This window comes from Triturus cristatus, chromosome 6, assembly GCF_964204655.1.
Source record: "Triturus cristatus chromosome 6, aTriCri1.1, whole genome shotgun sequence".
In the NCBI taxonomy this organism is placed as follows: Eukaryota; Metazoa; Chordata; class Amphibia; order Caudata; family Salamandridae; genus Triturus; species Triturus cristatus.
Genome location: NC_140589.1, coordinates 808,462,667 through 808,486,085, shown reverse-complemented (window position 1 = coordinate 808,486,085; position 23,419 = coordinate 808,462,667). Strand labels below are relative to the sequence as shown.

Below are 23,419 nucleotides of genomic sequence, written 5' to 3'. Positions count from 1 at the left end.
GTTGATGTCAAGTGATAGCTCAAGCTTGGAGAGGAGTTAGCTGCAACTATCAAGGATTTCCAGTGTTCTAAGTATTTTTGTTGCTCCGGATATGAGCTAGCTTTTGAACCATTTTAAGTCTTGTCTTCTTAAACTAATTGGGTGGCTGGATTTTAAATCATCACCCTGGTGTATTGCACCACACTAAACATTAAGGCTGTAGTAGATGTTTTGAGGTACCTCAAAGTGCATGGCTTTGCAATTTGCCCCATGCGCTGCTCAAAACTACAATTTAAAGTATGGTATCTTCAGCACTGTATCCTAGATAGGGCAACTTAGTTCTGTCTCACAGGACAGCATCTCATTTGCGAATCAGCTATTCCCCCAACTCGGGGGCCAGTAGCTGATCAATGGTTCACATTGTGTGTTCAAACCGTTGGTACATTCAAATGTGATTCCCTATTTGGAGGAGGATACTCCTTTCACTCACCCTATTTATAAATTTCACTCTCAAGTTTTTTTTTCCTGCTAATTGGAAAGGCTTTTCCGACCCATAAAAAACCTTGATACAGTTTAAAAAGGGTATTTTGCATCTGTGTTTTTGTGAATCATAGGCTTTGCAAATGCAAAACACCTTTGTACATGAGGCCATTAGAGCTGGCGTTAATTGGCCTAATGAGAGAGGTTTTGCACAGCGCTTGATTTACCACAGCTACAGTATTTGGGAACATGTATACAACCAAGTGCTTTAAAGAAAGAAAAACAGTTATATCTCTCCAAAATGTACACAAATGGCACTGTGGGACCTGGTGAAAAGCTTTCTCAACATAAGGAGAAAAGGCTGCAAGCTGAGAACTAGTACTACTGGTGAACTTAAATAATGCCATGAGTAGGTTTTTACTGGCTGTTGTATTTACTGTCGAACTAAACGTTGCCATTCCGGAGAGATCATTCAACTCCAAAGTAGAGAAAACCAATTTGGAGGTGTCGTACCCTGATGTTGAACAGTTTTGCGCAGCAAACCTCTATCTTTTTAGAACTTGCTAGAGGCAGCTCTAACTGCATCACGGGAGCTTATGCCGTCTTTACCAAGGATGGGTAGCGGGTCAGCCCCTGTCGGCCTTTACGTGTAATAAGTGGTATTAATTTACAGATCAGCTATTATCTTTTATGTTCGAGGCATGTGAGCTGTTGATCACATGCTTTGCATACTTCTGCCATCTAGTGTTGGGTCCGGGTGTTTGCAAGTTGTTTTTCTTCGAAGAAGCCTTTCCAGTCACAAGGTAGGTGGCTCTTCCTTTCGGTGATAGTGCGCATGGGCATCGACTCCATTGTTAGATTTTTTTTTTTCTGCCATCGGGTTTTGACGTGTATTGCTGCGCTCCGGCTCGAAACCGTTCTTCGGGTTCCCCTTGGTGCGCAATCCACTCTAACCGTGTCGGTATTGTTAGGAATGCGTATCCCACTTCTCCGCGTATCATATCCGTCGAGGAAAATCTCTATTTCGATCAGAAACCTCAGGGAAAGCTTTCCAGCCTAACCGTGTCGGTTCACCTCGCAGTCGATGGAACGGACTCCATTCAAATTCTGTCCTCTGTTCCACACGAAGTATCCACGCACCGACTCACACGAAGTGTGTAACTTGTGCTTTGCTCCGGAGCACAACGAATAGGACTGCGACACGTGCAGATCATTTCGATCGAATAAAACGCTCCCTGATCGTCTGGCTCGACATTGCAAAATGCAGAGACAAAATGTTGAATACACATCGGACATCTTCAGCGAAGGATCCGATCATGAATTCAATGCACAAGGGGCCGAGGGAGAACAAGAAGAACTTGTATCTGTTTCGGAATCTGAGATGGAAGACTGCTTACCACAAGGTCAATGTCCCATGAGTACCGAACACCCCTTGCCCCAAAATCCAACTCGGGCCAAGCAAAAGGCTTCGGTTCTACCCCCTGCCTCCGGGCCAAGGTTGGCACCGAGAAGATGTTTCTGATGCCCCGCCTTCCGGCTCGGCACCTAAACACGTCACTAAGCCTTCTGGCTTGGGATTGAGTTGGCCAAAATCTGGCGCCGAAACCTTCAGGCTCAAAGCCGAAAACTGCTTGGGAGCCGAAATCCTTGACACCGAAATCAATGACTGCATCGGAACTGAAACCTTCCGCGCCAAAAAGTAATTCCAACCCGGCACCCAAGTCCTCTGTGCCGAAACTGAAAAATATTCCTCTGAAGGCAGCAGGACCCGATTTTCTTTTTTATTTTTTTTATTTTTTTTTTTTATTTTTGAAAACCTTTATTTCGAAATTCAGGACACAGCTATTCAGCCGACAGCCCGAAGGTTCGGCAGCATTGCAAGTTAGATACAGTAATGTGTCCCCGATACAGTACGATGAGTAATGCAAAGGTCCAATTTTAAATAAACACAGAAAAAACACACAACAAACCCCAGCAAGGCAGAACATTGAAAGCCCATGGCGAAAGCCCCCAGGGGAGGCAGGACCCCACTCATCTACTAAGTATAAGACTGTGTGCGGAGGAAGAAGGGGAACAGCAGAGGCCCAGAACGGTTACCAAAACCAAACTGTGCTGGAAGGTAGGTCAGGGGGAAAGCTGTTCCTCGGGAGGTTCCAGGTCCGGGGCAAGACATATTCCCCCCCTGTATTGGTTCCACCGCCCCCAGATGGCATGCCACTTCCGGGGGCGACCTCTAGAGCAGTAGACCGTCTTCTCCCTAAACATGCTCCAATCCATGTTCTCCTTCCACGCGGTCCGTGTAGGGGGTCCCGAGGAGCCCCATAATCGCGCGATATCCCTTTTAGCTACCATGTTACCCAGAGTCACCCATTGGGTCTGCGCCTCATCGAGATCAGTGGGCCCCCAGACGTTCAGGAGGCAACACCGCGCCTCCGGCTGTACCACAATGCCCATCACCTCCCCCATAACTGCATGGACTCTCCTCCAGAACTCCACAATGACACCACATTCCCAAATGATGTGCAGGAAAGTACCCACCATACCACATCCCCTTCTGCACAGGCCGTCCTCCGAGAATCCCATGTGGACCAGCCTCGGCCCCGTAACATACACCCGGTGCAGTATTTTAAGCTGCACCAGCCTCAGACGCGACGGGATCGCAACCTCCTTAGGCGAAGAAACCGCTGACTGCCAATCCTCATTATCCAACTCGAGGCCATCCCTGGTCCACTGTTCTCTCAGCCCCAATAGCAAGTCTGCCCGGACGTTTATCAACTTCTTATATATGAGCGAAATCGTGCTCTCGGGCATATGACCATCAAGGACTCGGTCCTCAAGGGGAGAGGACTCCGGCACCTTCTCACCCTCCACGAGGACTGATCGGAGGGCGTGACGCAGCTGGATATACCTAAAATACTCTGAAGGCCCTAACTCAAACTCAGTCTGCAACTCCTCGAAAGACTTCACCCTCCCCTTATGCAGCACATCCCCCACCTTTGATATACCTATCAGATCCCACTTATCAAAGCCCTTCGTATGCCAGAGTCTTCCCAACCGTTCCGATTCGAACAATGGGGTAGCGAGGGTTAGCCTATCCTTCCAGCCCAGCGAGTCGGTCGCCATCTTCCATACGCGCACCGCCACACCTGTGGGCCCCGTGAGGGACGAGTCTAGGGACCGCGAATACAACGCCCTGTAGTAGTTGCCTCCGCAGCAGCCACCTATCCATGGCATACCCAGGGCTGAGGGCAGGGCCGTAAAACCCATGGTTGATCGCGCTTAGCTGCGTGGCCCAATAGTACCGTCGGATGTCTGGGAGCGCAATGCCCCCATCGTACCATGGGAGCGTCAACTTTGAAACAGCTATTCGCGGCCGCCCATCCCACAGCAACGTCCTTTGGAGGCCTTCGACCTCCCGAAAGTATTTGGCCGGTACCCAGTCCAAGGTGTTCTGGAGGGCGTAGAGGAAGCGGGGAAGAGACATCATTTTGAACAGGGCCGCACGCCCAACAAGGGAGAGCGGCAGCCTCCGCCAACCTTCAACATCTCGCCTCAAGCGTGCCAAGGGGGGGAGCAGGTTCCTCTCATAGCGCACAACAGGATCCATGGATATAAAAATCCCCAAATACACAAAACCTTGCTGGGCAACCTGTATCGAACATGTTCTGGGGATCGGTGGGACCTCGCCACTAAGAACGTACAAATACGATTTGCCCCAATTAATCACAAGCCCCGAGTTCCTACCGAACGATGCGAGTACGTCACAGACCACTATAAGTGACTTCTTAGGTGAGGCAAGATACAGCAGGATATCATCGGCATAAAGCGAAATACGGTCCTCGTGATCAGGCGACCACCGAAGGCCCCGTATATCCGGGTGCCAACGTATCCACGCAGCCAACGGTTCAAGGGCGAGGGCGAACAACAGAGGCGACAGGGGGCAGCCCTGCCGAGTACCCCTACCAAGCTGAAACGGAGTAGATGCCCGACCATTCACCACAACATTCGCTAGTGGCCCCTCGTACAGCAACCGGACCCAACTCACAAACCCGCGACCAAAACCAAACTTGGCCAGCACGGCCCATAAATATGCCCACTCCACCGTGTCAAAGGCCATCGTGGCATCAAGAGATGCCACAACAGCCGGTTCACGCAGCGTGCCCGCCCTGGCGATGACGCCATGAAGACGCCTCAGGTTCAATGCTGTGTTTCGGTGCGGGATAAAGCCAGATTGATCCGGGTGGACCAGATCGCCAAGTACCCTAATCAGACGGGTAGCCAGGAGTTTAGCCAGAATTTTCGGCTCAGCGTTGAGTGAAATGGGCCGATAGGAGGCGCATCTATCTCGGGGTTTACCCTCTTTGTGTATGACCACGATCGACGCCAGCCGCTGATCCAACGGAAGGATCCCATCTCCCCGCGCCTCCAAAAACATGGCGCGCAGGTGAGGGGCGACCCTATCCGGGAACAGTTTGTACAGATCGATCGGCAGTCCGTTCGGTCCAGAGGCCTTACCCGAATTCAACGCGCGAATCGCCCCCGCCACCTCGTCAACCGTGATGTCGCCATCCAAATCGTCCCTATCTATGTCAGAGAGGCAGGGCAACTCGATATCACGGAGGAGATCAGACGAGTCTTCGGGCGGCCTGTCCGACACAGAGGAATAAACCCTATGAAAATACTCCGCGAAACACTCCACAATCCCCTCAGGTTCCACAATCGCCTCTCCCCCCTCTCCAATCAACTCTGGCACCACTCTATTGACCCGTTCCTTCCTGTCCAGCCACGCCAGGAGTTTCCCTGCCTTATCTCCAACGTCATACAGACGGCCCTGTTGTTCCCTGCTGAGGGTCTTGGCGGCGTCCGTCACCAGGTCCCTATACTCCGCCTGCTTCAAGCAAAGCTCATGCAATGAGGACTCTGTGACCTCCTCCTCCATATCCCCCTCAAGGGCCGCAATCTCCTCCTCCACTTGCCGCACTTCGCAATCCCTCCGATTCTTGGCAGTCACCACCAGGGAGAGGGCCTCCCCCCGAAGCACGGTCTTAAAAGCTTCCCACAGCGAGATCGCCGAGTCCACGGTTCCCAGATTGTCCTTAAAGTAATTATCTACCTTCTTTACCAGGGCGCCGCGCATCTTGGGGTCTCGGAAATACCATGGGTTGATGGGGGCCACCCTCCCTCCCGACCGAGATCCAGCCGGATCCACACTGGCGAGTGATCAGAGATACCACGTGCCATGTGCCTCGCCTCGGAGATCAACGAGGCATGTGCGGCCAGAGTGAGCAGGTAGTCCTGGAGAGGCTACCATGCGCCCCGGAGTGAAACGTGTATTGACTCTGTGTGGGGTGCCGGAGCCTCCAGCAGTCTATCAGGCCAAACGTGTCCAGGAGGTCTGGAAGCCATTTCTGAGCCCCCCCTGTGTCCCTGGGCGGGTATCTATCCAGCAGTCCGGAACCCACAGCGTTGAAATCCCCTCCCACTACCAGCATGCCCCCCGGGAGAGTCAGCAAAGCCCTGCCCAGTTCAGCAAATGTGGAGGCCTGCAGGGCCGGCGGGACATAAACCGAAACCAAAACCAAAGTCCTTCCTTCCCACCGCCCCGCCACCGCCACAAACCTCCCCCTATCGTCAACAATGGTGGAGTCCACCTCAAAAGGCAGCGATGCTCTAACGAGGATGCCCACACCCCTGGACCCAGAAGAGAATCCCGAGTGTGCAATGAATTTATACCCCTTCCTATTCAGGGCATAGCACGTATTGCCTATGAGATGCGTCTCCTGCAACAGTACAACGTCTGGCATTGAGCGTTTCAGAAATTGCAAAACAATCCCCCTCTTAATGCGATCCCCCAAACCATTAACATTCCAGCTTATAACACTTAAGCCTCTACCCCCCATCCTCAAACGGAAAGAGGCCCACCCCACACCCGAGGCGCCACCATGGAACAGCCCTGAGGATAACCATCATGCCTTGCAGAAATAAACCCCCCAACAACAAATTCAAACTCCCCATAACTCCCCCCACCCTGCACCCCTGCTGCAGCTTAAAAAGCCCCCCCAACTTGCAGTGTGCCTGTCGCCCTACAAAAACAAAAATCTACAAAAAGTACCCTAAGGGAGGAAAAGAGCACCCCTCGTCCTCCCGCAACCCTCCACAGTTACTGCACTCTGTTCAAATCTTCAAATATGGTCAAATCAAGTCAGGCCGGCTTTGAGATATCAGCCCTGTCCATCCCGGCCACTGTCTCCATGCTCGGCTGTGTCGTCCCCGGTCCGTCGTCGGGGCAAAGCGTCCAGCCATTCGTCGGCCATAACAGGAGAGTCAAAAAAGAATGTCCGATCTTCATGCACCACCCGTAGTCTGGCGGGGAAAAGCATGGCATACTTCAGGTCCCGTTCCCGAAGTCTTCGCTTCACCCCCAGGAAGCTCTGTCTCTGTCTCTGCACCTGCTGGGTGAAGTCCGGATAAAAATTCACCGACGCATTCTGGAAGGGGACTGGGCCCGTCACCCTCGAAGCTTGCAGGATAGCGTCCCGATCTCGGAAATGAAAGAGCCGGGCGACAATCGGCCGCGGCGGGGCACCCGCCTTGGGCCGTCTGCCCGGCACCCTATGGGCCCTTTCCACCGCAAAAAACTTTCCAAGGCCCTTAGGCTTCAGATGATTGAGGACCAAATCTTCCACAAGCAGGTCCGCCGAAGCCTCATCCGAGGACTCCGGGACCCCGATGACGCGCACGTTGTTGCGCCTGGACCGGCTCTCGAAGTCCTCCAGCCGGCGGGCGGCGAGGTCACTCTCGGCCCTCCGCTTCCGGACCTCGTTCTGCAGATCCGCAACCTCATCAGTGAGGCCCGTGGTCTTGTGGTCCAGGTCCTTAACGCGTTCGTTTGTCTTGCCCAGGTCCGAGCGGATCAAGTTGACATCCACCAGGATGGCATCCACCTTATGCGCCAGGGCCTCGAATTGCCTCCCCATCGAGGTCTGCATCCCATCAAGCGCGCCCATGACATCCTGCAGGGAGAGCTCCGGTGTCCCAGGCGAGTCCTCCTTCTGGGCATCCGGCGCCTGGCTCGATCCACTCGGCGATGTCTTCAGGAGGGCGTAGCGGTCCATACTGTTGACTTGGGAATACGTTCCCCGCCTGGTGGACTTAGTCTTCAGCCGATCTCCTTCCGCCTTGCCCGACATAATGGACTCCAGGCAGTCCAATGCAGTGAAGACCGTCCCCTCTCAGAGAGAGGTATAAAGAGTGAGCAGGTCCGCCTTGTTCTGCCAAAGTAGCCCACCGAGCGTCCCTGGGGTTATAAAGCCACCCAGAGCACTACAGTGTCCGGGCAGACAAAGGGAACGAAACCGAAAGTGAAAGAGCGAGGGCCTCCGTCCGACAGTTCACACCTCACCAGGCCGTTGTTGATCAACTAGGAGTCGGGCATCCTGCCAACTCTAGCCCCTGGCATCTCCGGGAGTTAGGCCGCAATCTTTCGCCAGTCATAAGTCCGGTTCCCGATGGGCGATCCGACCGCGGGTAGCATCAATCGCCTCCCTGACAACTCAGCAACACGGTGCCATGCATACCATCAGGATTAGAGACAGGATAGTCGACGGAGGGCGCGAGGGTCTCTGGAGCTCTAAGCTCACGCGGCCATCTTGGTCAAGCGCTAGGCTCCTCCTCCCCAGGATCCGATTTTCGATGTCCCACCACCCAAATTGGACCCAAAACAAAAGGAACTTTATATTGATCCCGATACAGGACATGTTCTTACTAAACCGCCTCAGAAGCGCAAACCTGAGTCAGAGGACACACATTATTATATTCCTTTGAAGAGGAAGAATGTAGTTACTAACCCCTCTCCTCCTCCTACACCACCTTCCCCACCACTGGCACATTTACTCATCACACCAACTAACTCTCCACCACCACTACCTGATGATGATGATGATGATGATGATGATTGGGGGGGGGGGGGATAATATTTTACTGATCGATCCCTGGACTAAAACACTGATTCACCCACAGCCAACGAACCTCGTTTTTTACCCTACAAAGCCTTCCCCTCATGACGACACTGTAGGATATCTAGAATTACTTGCTAGAGCTGCAGAATATCATGGGCACAGTTGCACAAGGAATCTCTAGAGGAAGAGGTCTTATTTGAAATGCAAAGTAACACACAAAGGTCTAGTCAGACTCTCCCTATGCTCATAGGTATGTTGAGACATGCAGATAATGCATGCTCGTATTCTCACCCCCAGAATGGACAAAAAATATATGCCTGCTCCGTCTGGTCCAGCTTTTATTAAAGTGCAGTTATCACTAGACTCTTTGGTTGTCTCTAATGCCCATAAACGGGCCAATTCACAAACTTCAGGGGATGCCCCCCCCTCCAGACAGTCAAAATTGTTAGACGCCTCTGGTAAAAGTGTGGCCGCCCAAGCAACGACTCATTAGCGCATTGCCAACACCCAGGCCTTACTAGCCAGGTATGATACAGAGCACACTGCGTCGAAATGGAGCAATTGCTCCAATATCTTCCAGATGAGCGCAAAGCTAAAGCTCAAGATTTAGTGTAGGAAGATAAGTTAATCTCCAGTTTGTCTATTAGATGTGCTTTAGATGCTGCGGACACTGCAGCTAGAGAGATCAACACTAGTGTGTTACTAAGGACACATGCATAGTTGAGGATTTCTGGTTTTAAACCTGAAGTCCAACAATCCATTTTAAATACTCCATTTGACAAGGAGCATCACTTCTGGGCCTAAGTAGATAGGTCATTGGAGAAAATGAAAAAAGATACGGAAGGGGACAAGTCCATGGGGGCTCTACAGTCTCCTTCTAATCGTGGCTCCTTTCGTCGCTCCTTCTATTGTGGGGGTCCAAGACCATGTCTTCTGACAATACTGCCAATTCGTACAAAGGCAACCATCATTTCTCCTCCTCAAGAGGCTTCTTTAGAGGAGGATACAGAGATAACAACGGCAAAGGAAAGGGCAAATGGTCAACACCACTTAATTCCCCCTCCCCTAACAAGCAGTGACTTGCCTATACTTCCCCCAATCATTTAACACCTGTCGGGGGATGAATTCTACAGTTCCTCCCCATTTGGGAATCCATAACCACAGACAAATGAGTGTTAGGAATTATCCAACATGGTTATTGCCTGGAGCTTACCAACAATCCTTCAAACATTCCACCACGCTCTCACAAAACATTTACATCTACTCAAACAGGAAGTCCAGTCTCTCTTATTGAAAGGAGCCATAGAGCCTGTACCATTACAATATCAAGGGTCAGGCGTGCACTCCCTGTATTTTCTAATTCCCAAAAAGGACGGCTCCTTGAGACCTATTCTGGACCTCAGAGAACTAAATCACTACATACTGTCAGAGCATTTCCACATGGTGACACTTCAAAAAGTGCTCCCACTTCTACATCAGGGCGACTTTATGTCTACTCTCAACTTAAAGGATGCATAATTCCACATTCCAATTCCTCTCGCTCATCGCAAACACCTTCGTTTCATGATAGCGTGTCATCATTACCAATTCAAAGTACTACCGTTTGAATGCACCACTGCTCCCAGGGTATTTACCAAATGCCTGGCAGTAGTCACAGCCCATGTGAGAAGACAGCGCATTCATGTCTTCCCATACCTGGATGACTGGCTCATCAAAGCCAGCACTTACCAAAAGTGTCTCCAACACACTCAAGCCACTATTCACTTACTACACCAACTAGGGATTACAGTGAACACGTTGAAGTCTCATCTACAGCCTTCTAGCACACAAACCTTTCTGGAAGCCACCATAGACACTCAAAGAGATTTAGCCTCTCCCAATGCTGCCTTCTCACTCAGCCCAACCAATCATTACCAGCAAGAGTATTAATGCAACTGCTAGGAATGATGGCGACCTGCATCGTAATTGTTCCCCACGCAAGACAGCACATGTGTCCCCTTCAAGAATGCTTAGCAAGTCAGTGGAACCAGTCGCAGGGTCAGTTGGACGATCTAGTGTTGGTAGATGGCCGCACCCATCGCTCTCTGCCGTGGTGGAACCCAAAAAATTTATCCAAAGGGCAACCCTTCATCGACCCTGTCCCACAGACAGTGCTAACAGCAGACGCATCACTCACTGCTTGGGGTGCTCACCTACACAATCACACAATCCAAGGGTTGTGGAGTCTAAAGTACAAGAGTCTCCATATAAATCACCTTGAGCTACTAGCCGTGTTTTAGTGCTCAGAGCTTTTCAAATTAACCTCCTTGGCAAAGCTGACCTAGTCCGCACAAACATGACAGCTATGTACAGAAACTGGGGGGGGGGGGGGGGGGTAGACAATCCTTTTCCATCTGTCACGCCTACCACAAGCCATTTGGAAATGGACTATACACCACCAGATTTATCTCCTGGCAGAACATCTTCCAGGAGTAAACAATCTTCTGCCTTCTCAGCAGACAGACAGCAAATCCACGAGTGGGAACTTCATCCCCCGATTCTCCTCCCCTACTTTCAGGAATGGGGATTTCCTCACATAGACCTCTTCGCCACAGCTCAAAATGCCCAAGCTTCGCCTCCAGGTTCCCACACCCGCTCTCGAAAGACAATGCCCTATGAATAAACTGGTCAGTGATATTTGCCTACACTTTTCTGCCTCTCCCACTCATTCCACTGGTAGCTCGGAAGCTCAGACAAACATCCCTCAAACTGATTCTCATAGCTCCCACATGGGCACATCATCCTTGGTTCATCACCCTGCTTGAGCTCTCAATAATTCCACACCAAAAGCTGCATTTCACCTCCAGTATCCTCACTCAGAGCCATGGAGAAATCAGGCTTCCAAATCCCAAAGAACTCAACCTAGCGATTTGGCTCCTGAAGTCATAGTTTGGTTATGTACAATAACCACCAGACTGTATGAATATCCTAAAAGAGGCTAGAAAACCTACTAGTAGGGCATGTTATGCAGCAAACTGGAAACGGTTTGTTATCTATTACAACAATAACAATACTCATGATGTTTCGATGCAAAACATGTTATCTTACATTTACAGCAATCTGGACTAGCCTACGCATCCATTCGCTTGCATCTAACCGTAGTAACTGCATACTTACAAAACAGACAACACTTCTCTCTATTCACAGTACCAGTGAATAAAGCCTTTATGGAAGGATTAAAAAGGGTGATACCACCAAGAGTCCCACCTGCACCAGTATGGACCTTAAACATAGTCCTTACAAGGCTAATGGGTCCACCATTTGAACAAATGCACAGGTGTCAATTACAGTTCCTCTCATGGAAGGTTGCTTTTCTCATTGCAATCACTTCACTAAGGAGAGTTGGGGAACTTCAGGTATTAACTATACACGAGCCTTTCTTTCAGTTTCACAAAGACAGAGTGGTTCTTCGAACCAATCCCAAATTTCTTCTTAAACTAGTTATTGCTTTTCATATCAGTTGAGTTACCAGTGTTCTTTCCTCAACCCGATTCTGTAGCAGAACGAGCTCTACACACACTAGATGTTAGAAGAGCTCTACTGTATTGTGTAGAAAGAACAAAAGAATTTCGCTAGACAAACCAGCTTTATGTTGCTTTTTTGCCACCACTCAAAGGCAATCCAATATCTAAATAAGGCGTTGCTCGATGAATCATGAAATGTATCCAAACATGTTATGTGAAAGCAAAAAGAACTTTGATAATACCCCCTAGAGCACATTCCACCCGCAAAATAGGGGCTACTATGGCCGCCTTAAGGAATATTCCCCTAGCTGACTTCTGTAAGGCAGCAACATGGTCTACACCACATACGTTCACCAAGCACTATTGTTCAGATGTGTTGGCAAGGCAACAAACTAATGTAGGCCAGGCAGTACTTAAAACACTTTTTCAAACAACTGCAACAGCTACAGGTTAGCCACTGCTTTGGGAGTATACTGCTGTATAGTCTATGCAAAGCATGTGATCTACAGCTCACATGCCTCGAACGGATATTGCTACTTACCCAGTAAGCATCTGTTTTTGGCATGTAGAGCTGTAGATTCACATGTGCCCACCCACCTCCCCAGGTACCTATAGTTGTTGCAGTTTCTTACTTTACATGCATACGCATGGACATCTCTATTCTACACTTACTAACTCCATTCTCACCCTCTGCGGGAAAACAATCTAACAATGGAGTCGATGCCCATGCGCTCTATCCCCGAAAGGAGGAGTCGCCTATCTTGTGACTGGAAAGACTTCTTCAAAGAAAAATAACTTGCAAACATCCAGACCCAACACTAGATGGCAGGAGTATGCAAAGCATGTGAATCTAAAGCTCTACATGCCAAGAACTAGTAATATCATGACACAGAGTACACAATAGACCATAGGATATACGTATGGTAGCAGCGATTACATGATAAGCAAGTAGCAGTAATCAGTAACAATATAAAAGAGGTATGCGATAGGCAGTGTGGTATGTTTACTGTATTGCAGCAACTACTCAACGAGAGAACATGGGGATACATAGTGACCATATACAGAGAGGTGTACTTATAGACAGTAGGATATGCAAACAATATAGTTCTGAGGTATATATGGTGGGAGTTGCGGCAGTGGGAGAGTGTAGTCAGTTTTTCCAGAGAAGGGGTGCTCTAGTTTAGAGGGAGGGTGCAGGTAAGAAGCACCAGGCCAATCAGATCGTTTAGGGGGAGGGTTCAGGTATTGGAGTAGAAGAAGTTAAAGTTTCTTCTTGAAATGAGGGAATGAGTGATTTTCTTGTAGGTCCTGAGGTAAGGAGTTCCAAATTCTGGGAGCACTCCTAGAGAAGTAGCATGTGCGTGATTTTTCTTTCTTGAATTTGGGTGGAATCATGAGCAAACTGTTAGAGCCAAAGGGGTCTCTTTTGTCCGGCTTTTGATAGTTTGCTTGCAAGGTAAACTGGTTTTTCCAATTGGAGAGCTTTGGTTGTTATGCAAGCAGTTTAGAATATACATCTTGCCTCGAGTGGTAGTCAGTTGAGTTTCATAAGCGTGTGAGTGATGTGGTTGAAGCGACTATCCCCCTATAAAAGTCTGGCCTCAGTTTGGAGTGTTGCTTTCAAAGGAGCCAAGTGTGTTTTTGGAGCTCCCGTGAATGTCACATTACCATATTCCAGTTTGGAGAGGACTAGGGATTGTACTACAGTCTTTAGGTCTTCACTGGGGATGATGGATTTGATTTTTTTTCCTCCGGTGTTTTAACGCATTTTTAGCTGAGGCATTAATGTGGCCTTTCATGGTAAAGTTTCTTTCAAGTGTAATCCCCAGAGATCTTGCAGAGTTGGAGATTGATAGTTTGCAGCTTTACGCTGTGAGGTTGTCAAGCCAGGTGTCTACGGGAAAGGACTTATTTTTTGATTGGATGAGTAGCAGTTCAATTTTGCTCTGGTTAAGCGTAGGATGATTGTTAGTTAGCCAGATGGGACCATGGAAAGGGTGCTGTTTAGGTGCTGGATATCTCTAATTGACAAGACTTTCATGTAGAGTTGGGTATCCTCAGGATAGAGGTGATAGGCAATTATGGCTTTTTTTTCAGGATCACTGTAAGGGGTTCCATATAGAGGTTGAATAGTAGACAGGATTGACCCTTACGGGACTCCTTGAGAGACTGGTGTTGAATTTGAGGTAGAGCTATTTAATTTGATTAACTGTGAACGTCCGCTGAGGAAAGAGGCAAACCATTGAAGGACAGTTGCATTGACAGTATAAAAGGCAGCCAAGAGGACCAGGAGGCAGGCTTGGCCTTCATCCAGAGATCTGTGCAGGTCGTCGGTGACCTTCAGTATAGCAGCTCTGTGCTGCAGCCTTTCCTGAATCCAGATTGGAAGGTCTTGTGCCGGTTGAATCTTTAGGTGTGATTGTTGTGTTGCCAGAACACATTTTTTATGATTTTGGCTTCAAGAGGGAGGTTAGTGATAGGTCTGTAATTCGCGAGGTCGTTCTGTTTCTGGTTGGCTCTTGTGTTTTTTTTTTTTTTGAGGGGGTGAATTTTTGAGGGCGGATGGCATGGAAACACTCTATTATGGAGGAGTGGATGATTTTGGTCCATGCAGTAGAGATGAGGTAACTGAAGTTTTTTTAAAGCGTAGCAGGGAGTGAGTCAGAAATATGAGATGTCGGCTTCATGCAAACAATCAGCTCAATTTTAATTCAGCCTTGATTTATGATGTATTTCCTCTTTAGTATCATTAATCTATTTTGGGAGAGGCAAGCAATGCAAAGTAAGCAGCGCCAGACCAGCAAACTTGTTCACTTAAAGGGCAACATTTGTGGCACTCCCTCGCATTTAGCACCATTGAACAATGTGCATTTCAGGAGGTAGAAACAAGTGCAGAGTGGCTGCAAAGACAGGCTTGGCAAGAGAGGAGGCCCTGAGTGCATATTAACAAAATTGCAGTGTCTACTGAGAAAACAGGAATTCTAAATCGGTATTAGTGCACAGGATGCAGACAGCACTGCTGTAAAAGCCCAGAGATGTATCCACCATTCCCTGTTTCCAAGCTGCACTGTCCGCTACTCTCACATCAACTTCTAGAGTTTGAGTTAGTATGTGTGGTATAAGGGCAAGCATAGTATAGCAAAGGAACCACTCTACAGAGACACTGCCTGGCCTCCACATATGGGCCCTCCATGGAGGCTGTGCTTAGTGGCACAGCCTGTGAGTCCGGAGACACCCTCCAACAGTCTCCTAAATAGAGACTCTCCGTTGGGTGGACCATCTATGGCCCTTTATGAAGTGGTCACCGCCAGACCTATACTCAAATTGTGAGTTAGAAACAAGCACACAGTAGCTGGATAGAACAACACTGGAGGAGAGTAAGGTCCCTATCATGATTTCACTCTTCACCCTTGCACAGGTGCAGATGGGGAAGAGGAGTGATCGTGCCCCATTTTTTAGACAATTGCAGTGTCTCTAATATAGCACGGGTGCAGAACTGGATTATGGTACAACCAAAGGCCAGAACTACTGATTTTAGAGCTGGGGAACCAGGTTAGAGTCTCTGCGTTGGCTCAATATCCTGTGATTCTGGGCAAATCATTTCATCTCCCCATGCCTACCAAAAATAAGTGTGACCTTGTGTAATGTAATTGTTGCTCATGTAAAACGCTCCAATACCTTCGGATCAAGTTTGCGCTGTATAAAAACTGCAACAACAAATAAATGAACCATAAAGGGTAGTATGTGACGTGGTAAAGCCAACTCTCTTGTTTGTCATTTCTTACTGCCCATGTATTAAACCCACATTTAAAACCCAGCCTCTGAGTGGTTGTCTGCTTGGTTTCTCAGAAAATCGGTTGCAGACATATATTATTAAAAGTTGTTTTCATCTTGCGCCCTGAATAGTTTATGTACTCCTATTGCTAATACGTAGTGGCTGTCTTATAAGGCAAACCATTTTTCATTGTAAATTGTGTGCTTTATCGGTGCATCATAAGAGTGTGGCTGCAATTGGATTTCTTTTTGTCTCATCTTTATTGCTTTGGTGATTCTATGAACTGAAGTATCTCTAATGACTTCGCACCTGAGTTTGATGGCACTGGAAAAATGTACAACATCCTATTCTTCAACTGGGAAAAATTAGTCCATGTATTTTAAGCCAACCAATGGTTATTGTCAACATAAAGAAGCTCACTATAGCCGTTCTAATATGTACTCAGTAAGTGATTGCAGATATTTTTTCTTCTGCAGATCCTTTGTGGAAAAGAAATCCCTCGTTGGGTGAACCGCCTTGCATACTTCAGTTCCTGTGTACCATTTCTCCAGAGCTGCCTGCCCAAGGAATGGCTGACTCCTGCGGCGCTTCAGTCCAGCATCAGCCAGGAGCTCCACGATGGACTTGAGGAAGCGGAGGATGCAGCTGCATCGGCTTCCTCGTCTACCTCAAACACAACAGCACTGCCCAGACCAGGACGCCACACCAAGCTCTAAATATCTCAGTAGTGTTAAATATTGAGAACTCATGTCTTTAGAGTTGTACTCAACATATGGCGGCAGTACGCAGCATCAAAAGGGAGAGACATTTCAGTATTCCCTTTGATGTAATGAGAACTCTACCCCCACCTGGAATCTTGCACTCAGGATTATATTTCTAATTGGTGGAATCGGTGGAAGAGGTTGGGGAATTTCAAGGAAGCATCCTTTTTCACCTTACACTTATTCAGTAAATTGTTTACCTTTGTTCAGTTGTGTGCAAGATCTTTGAAGTTTGTAGTATTTTGGATTGTTTACAAGCCATGCACCACAACCTTCTACTATTAGAAGGTGGGAAAACACGAAGTATCTTTACAGAAAAAGCAGGATACAGGTTGTTTACCTCAAGAAGCCATCTTGGTCATGGCTGAACCGACAGTACACTGCCTATCGTTAAGGTACACCGTAATACATTTCTGCAATCGCTATCACAGGAAGAAACAAGAGAAAGCTGAGTAAGCATAAGGACAGGGTATTTAAGAGATTACAGGGAGAGATTGTAGTTCAGTATCAGAAGAAATATTTGATGACCGATGAATGGCAAGGCCGCACTGTTGCTCGGGTTCTGTCTTTTGTTGCCCGAAGTGAGTATTGGTGTATATTGCACTTCTTTGTGTTATGCTTGTCACCAGACCAGAGATTCCATCCAGGGCCTTATATTTTCACAGTTCACTTTCTGTTCATTCGTCCTTGTTTTGAGCCTGATGTCCCACTCGTTTCTAATGTCAATGAAGAAATCTTTGAAGAATCATAGAATTTTGGCAAGGCTCTCAGTTGCCAATTACAGGTGCTTAAGGTTTACATATGAAAAGCTGATCTGTGCTCACATCAAAACCTATCTGGGTAGTTATTCCACTACTGTTTGCAGGGAATCCACTTTTTCTAAGTGGTTTGAGTTACGTTTTTTAGTCCACTGCAAAGTTAAAACTGACTTGTGTAATTCCACATTTTAAGTGTGTAATCATGTAGTTGTTCTAACTCATATAAATGTTTAATATTTTGCCAGGATTTTTTTGCGTCCTTGATATTTTTTTTTGATAGCCACCTCCAGAAGAAGCTTTAGGTTCCTTTGATTATTGTTTGAAAGCAACAGCAGAACTTCGACTGTCCCTTCCCGGCCAATATGGAAGACGTACCACCACCATCATCGTCATATGCTACAGGCTGTGTGAGTTTGTATTTAGTCTGGTGGCCTATTAATGCAAGGGAATCATTTTACAGCATTGTGGGTAGGAACTATACTTATTTTTAGGAAAGAAATTCAGTGCTTTATTTGAACTGGTAAACTATGCAAATACCACCTGCGCAAAAAACACAGGCGACACAATCTGGGGGCCATGCGCACTGACATTTTAAAGGATATTTTTGCTGCAAACTGACTTTTTTTTTTTTTTTTTTTTTTTTGCATGTACAAAATGTGTTCTTGGCTAGGCAGCCCTGTTTGTTGTCGACTGAGAATATGCGAGCTAGTGATTTACTTTTATTTTTGTCGTAAAAAAAATAATCACCAGTTCGGGTTTTGTGCACAACCTTTTCATTAAAACTCATTTGTAGTAAGGACGTATTTTTATTTATCCTCTTGTGTATTCACAATAGGTACGTGGTAGGTTCTGTCAGGTTACAAAGTTTCCAGCATTTGACAGCCTTTAATGATATGTTTTTTTGTGTTCAGTCTGAGAGTTTATCGACGTCCTTAAGAATCTCACTCCTTTCCCTTCACATTAGAACATTCAGAGCCCACGAGCATACCACTAAAACCATGTGCATTTCTAATGCAGTGGTTTTAGCTCTCTGTAACGTAATGCATAGCCTTGTTTCAGAAATGGTTATTAAACTGCAAGTGTTTTTTACATTAAATTGTTGAATATTTGTTTCCTGGACCTCTTTAACATGTTTGTGCTAACAGGAAAGGTTGTCAAACATAGTTATGAGTGATTTTGAGTGACTGCGACTATTCTACTTCCATGCCCCATACTGTCAATGTACCCATCCAGGCAAATAACGATTTTATGTCACACTGTTGTGATACATTTGAAGTTAACCATTAGTGGAAAATTGCTAATTTCGTCACCACACTCGGTGACTGAGCCAAGGTAAATACAATTGGAGAACAACACTACAGCGTCATTTTAACCCTCTGAACGTATTGGTCAACAGCATTGGCTTGCGGGGGACGTAGGCCAATTCTCAAACACTGCCTATAGTTTTTGAAGCGTATGATTGTCTGTGCTCTCTCATAATAATTGGGAAGAAATTGAGTTTGTGACTGCTGCTGTGCTAGCATCGAGGTATACTGTTAACATACTTAAGATAATCTTCTGTCTCTTTAATTGAACCACTTGAAAGTTTTAAAAAGTGCATGTTGCAAGGTGGTAATGACCAAGCAGTAGTTACCTCTAAAAATTACTAAGGCCTTATGCATGTATGGCAGTGGGTTTGGGGCCCTCAGTTCCCAGAGTCATATATTGGCATAATTAGAAGCACAGTGAGAATGTTGACTCCACTTTTGCTTAATTTGCTTGCAACCTATTTGGTTGCTGATGGGTGTCTCACTTGCTCATACTAACAACCCCCCTAGCATTTTGGTTTTATCGAAATAAGTTGGTGTTGTTAATGTGCTGACATTTCATAAAATGGATTTCAGGAAGATCAGTGCTCACACAGAGTAACCAGGTCACTTAAGTGCAAGATGTGACATTTGTTGCCTTACAATTTTCTTCCACTGCATGAAAGATATATATATTTTTTTGCATCTGCAACAAGACACTAAGTTAATTTCTATGATCTGACTTGAATGAAGTCGCCTTACCTTCATTTTTGTAAAGATATTGCAGGTACAGCGTAAAATCATTTAACAAAGGCATTTCAGCGCAGTAGTTTTAAAGGAGATCGTTTTAAAATACATTTTAAGTGTTGCCGTCTTTAAACTAAGGCATAGCATGCTTCATAATTGAAAAACAATATTGGCTAGCTGCTCAAAAACAATTTTACTAGTAAGCATGACATTTTTGCAAGGTATTCCAATGTTTATAATATCAAAATGACTAATTACACTAAGTATGTGAAACAAGTTCAATCTCTAAATTGCAGGTTTCTGCATTTTAAACTACTAGCAGGATTTTTACTTCTACTCTTTTTTTTTTATTTAGATCTTTTTGATTCAGGAGTCTGCTTTTTAAAAGTCTGAGAATTTGTCGAAGTTATTTTGAGTTTCACCCCTCTTTTCCTTCCCCCAAGTGAAGAGTTCTCCTTTGGGCATGTGTTTGTCCCATAGTGATTCTCATAGTTACCTTTGGCTGCCATGTCTTTCATACGAATGTTTGTTTCAGCAACGCACATTATGAGTCAGTGGTACTTTTGCCATTGAGTTACTTCAACAAGAATGGTGCCTTTTCCAAAACTGCATTAGAGTAGTAGCGCCAAACGGAAGATGTACATCCTTTCTACTTGAGCTGTTTATTCAAGTCACTGCCTTTGTACTTACTAGAGTCCCTTGGATAAATTGAGCACCTCGACAGTAAGTAAAGAGGAATACACAGCCATCCCCACGTCTCCGCCCAATTATCCCTCACTGTGTAATAGTACAGCACTGACGCCCGCCTTTTTTGTTGCTAATTCAGTGCTCTGAAAGGGACGGTCATATCTGAGATGGTCAGAGGACTGCATTTTTTCAGTTTTGGGCACAGCACCAGGTTTTGCTATAGACAAAATTATGTATTTGGTAGTACTATTTTCAGAGGCTAGAGGGTTTTACAGTTTATCCAATGTTTAGAATTTTTCCTGTAATTTTGCACTAAATGAAACCATGTTGTGCTGCTGTTTCATTAATCCTCTTTTTCATCCAGTGCCGAGGTCACTTGTTCCAGCTAATTATTATTTTTTTTTCTCGGCTCTTGTTACTCTACAGCAATGGAAATGACATCACTCATTGGTATCCTTTATCCAAAACACTAAAGATCATGACACTATCTTTTTCGGTTTCCTACCAAACGATGCTTTGTTACAGAAAGCCATCCTCAACAAAAAAGACCAGTTAGAGATATCGATTTAAGAAGAGCTTGGGTGTATACACATTGAACATTGTAATGATGAAACCAATGCTTTACTTGCTAATTTACCATGCTAATTTTCTTAAGCGGAGCACCTCCTTTCTGCATCATGCCGATGTGTATAATGTGTCTCGTATTGGTAAATCGCCAAACCATGTTAGCAAGATCTGTACCAGCCTCCATAGAGTTTATGGCACATTATAATTTCACCTTCTGCTATTCAGGGCTACTCGAGGAATGAATGCAAGTATTTTAAAGTTCTTTAGGCAGCTTGTGTGGAAATATTTTCTTCTTTATGCTAAGCATTATCCTTCTGTGCAGGCCTACTCATGGCTGCAAGATTTCCTCAGTACTTTTATTCTGTAACCTTTTTGTAACTCTTTTATCTATTTCCAAAGAAGCATGAAACCTGAAAAAATATGGGTCAACGTGCTGCACCATACTGCACTGTTGCCAGGTGCTGGAAAGTAACACATTATTAAGCTGAGATGGATTTTTATCTTTTATTTTTAAACCTTACCGTAATAAAGTTTAGGAATCTCCTCCTTTGGTCTCCATCTGGGCTTTGAGCACCAAAACTGTAAATCACTTTACCTTCTGCAGAGCTCCATTCTGAGCATTGAGACAGTACCCAATAGGCTCCATCCTAACGTTTATCCTGCAGGACGGCTATGTGACTGCAGGATTATTTGCTCTGCTTCCAAAAACACTTATTTCTACAATGGTGGCTACATCTTTGATGCACCATTTAGTCATTAGGTTCTTAGGAATCCCCTTTTCGGAACCATAGCTCTACTTTCATCACCTTTGCTGTACTTTTGATGGTTTGTGAAATTTGTGGAGGGATTTCAGTTACTAGTTTGTGTTCTTTCTCTTCCAGATTACCATTCCTACCATTGTCAACAAAGACATTATACATTTGTATTTGACATAATATTTTTAAAGTGTAAACTTTAGTAGTGGGTAAGTAAGGCATCTGTATATTACTTCAAAACCAACTCCGTTCATGGAGCTATTAGCCAAACCGTGTTGGTGCCATTGGGTGTTTATAGGTTATGCTGATGGGTAGTTCTCCTAAATTCCCTAGGATGACCCTTCTGTTTTGTCCTTCGCTTAAAAGATACTTTTTGGCAGATCTTGATAGTAGCATTATACCGTGCTAGGTAGCGATTTTAGAAGGACCAGCCATTTCAAGTAACTGATTTTTATGTGTATCTAAATTTCAGTAGCATCTTAGAGAAAGTTCATGGATTTTATTTTTATTAAAGGTTCTGATTCAAAACGTTGCATCTGTGATCAGTAAATGACTGTATGCCAAGTTTGATAAATTGGTGCTCCGCTTTCGGCAGATGTAGTACATGGCCTCACATGTGCTAGTCAGTAGTAGTCCAGTCAGCCATACCCTTAATGTATTCTATAAACCTGATCAGTACTTGCAGACCTAGGGGAGCCATAAGTTACAACAGCACTTCACATTTGTGCTATATTGGTCTGCCTAAAATTGATGCAAGGGACTACACCCAGGCCTTCTTAGAAAAGCCTAGATGGTTTTAGAGCTGGTGTGTTTAACTTACAAAAGTAGATTTCTGTCTTTGAAAGGGATAAGTATGTTCACTGCCCTCAAAAATCCTTAAAGTGACTGGTCCTCTGTAAATCCTTGGTGCCTCACTGTATAGTGTGTGTGTGTTTTCTATATACAATCTCGCTCTCTCTCACACACACATGCATATATTTCCATAGGGCTTACTAAGATACAGCTACCTGTTGTTACCCCTTGGGATTTGTTTCTTAGCAAAGTACTTTTTGTTGCCTTGCAAACTGCTGATAGGTTAGTGGCTGTTGTAAACGAATGGGTAAAATGCCTGAATGTTCCCTGGAACATTGTTCTAAGTGAATGTTTTAATGTATTCATTAGTGTTATTTTAATCTTGTTTAAGTTAACTTTTTTTAGTTCAGGAGATGACTGTTTGAGATACCTAGCTAGATGAGCAAGCCATATCATGTTCTTGCTTTGTTGAAGTGATAGGCATGACAGTGTAATTTTCATTGTACCCCCTTTCTAATGTGCCGATGTATTATACCCAGAGGGGACTGTGAAAATACTATGCACTGGTTGACGAGCCCCATTAGTTATCAGGGTTGTAATATGCAAGTAATCATTGTAATGTTTCTCTGCATAATATACTGAGCTGAATATAGTACATTTATCTCTAACCTCCCACATCTTTTCATTGTAGTGCATTGGAGCCTATCATTAAATTTCAGTCTGTAGAAGGTACCAAATCTAGAGCCTAGTTAAAATTTGTGCTCCACTGTCTTCTTTTTTCCATTTTGCTTTTAGGGCCTTCGAAAACTTTCTTTAGCTTTGTGATTTGAATCAAATCTGCCAGTTGGTCCTTTAACTTGGTAATATATAATCTGTTTGCCCAAAAGGCACACCTGTAGCTACTATTGGAAGTTGTACAAAATGTATGGAGCAACTCGATTACGAAGTGTGCTACTAATGTCCTGTTTGACCGATTACTCTGTTTTACACATCAGGCATAGGTCAAGTGAAATATCTATGCTTGAACAAGTGAAGAGTCACAGTGACTGAATTGTGATTCTTCAAAATCGTACAAAGCGTGGAGGTTGTTCTCTTTACCTTGATAGAACATCCATGTCTTAAGAATTGTGGCTTGCAGTTCTACAGAGTGATCTGCACAGATGTTGCCTGGTGAAGAGACCAACCTCAGCAGGAAATCGCGCTTTCTTCTATCTTTAGGCCGCTGAGAACTGAAGGTTGGTGATTTGGAGATTTTATTTTATCCCTTCCAGTCCTAAACCCTTTCTTAGAACTCAAGACACTAATGTTACATTTTAGTTAGTCAGTTGACTAGAAGTTGGGCACTAAAACTAATCGGTTTGACCCAATTGT

At 45.6% G+C, this 23,419-nt stretch overlaps 1 protein-coding gene across 1 annotated transcript in view; it reads left to right on the top strand.

Moving 5' to 3' along the window:
* Positions 1 to 17,461, top strand: part of DESI2 (desumoylating isopeptidase 2) — a 171,307-nt gene extending 153,846 nt beyond the window's left edge. Inside the window, exon 5 of the mRNA XM_085611392.1 lies at positions 16,172 to 17,461. Coding sequence (XP_085467518.1) covers positions 16,172 to 16,411 — 240 coding nt within the window. The 3' untranslated portion in view covers positions 16,412 to 17,461. The remainder of the gene's footprint in view (positions 1 to 16,171) is intronic.
* Positions 17,462 to 23,419: the final 5,958 nt, after the last annotated feature.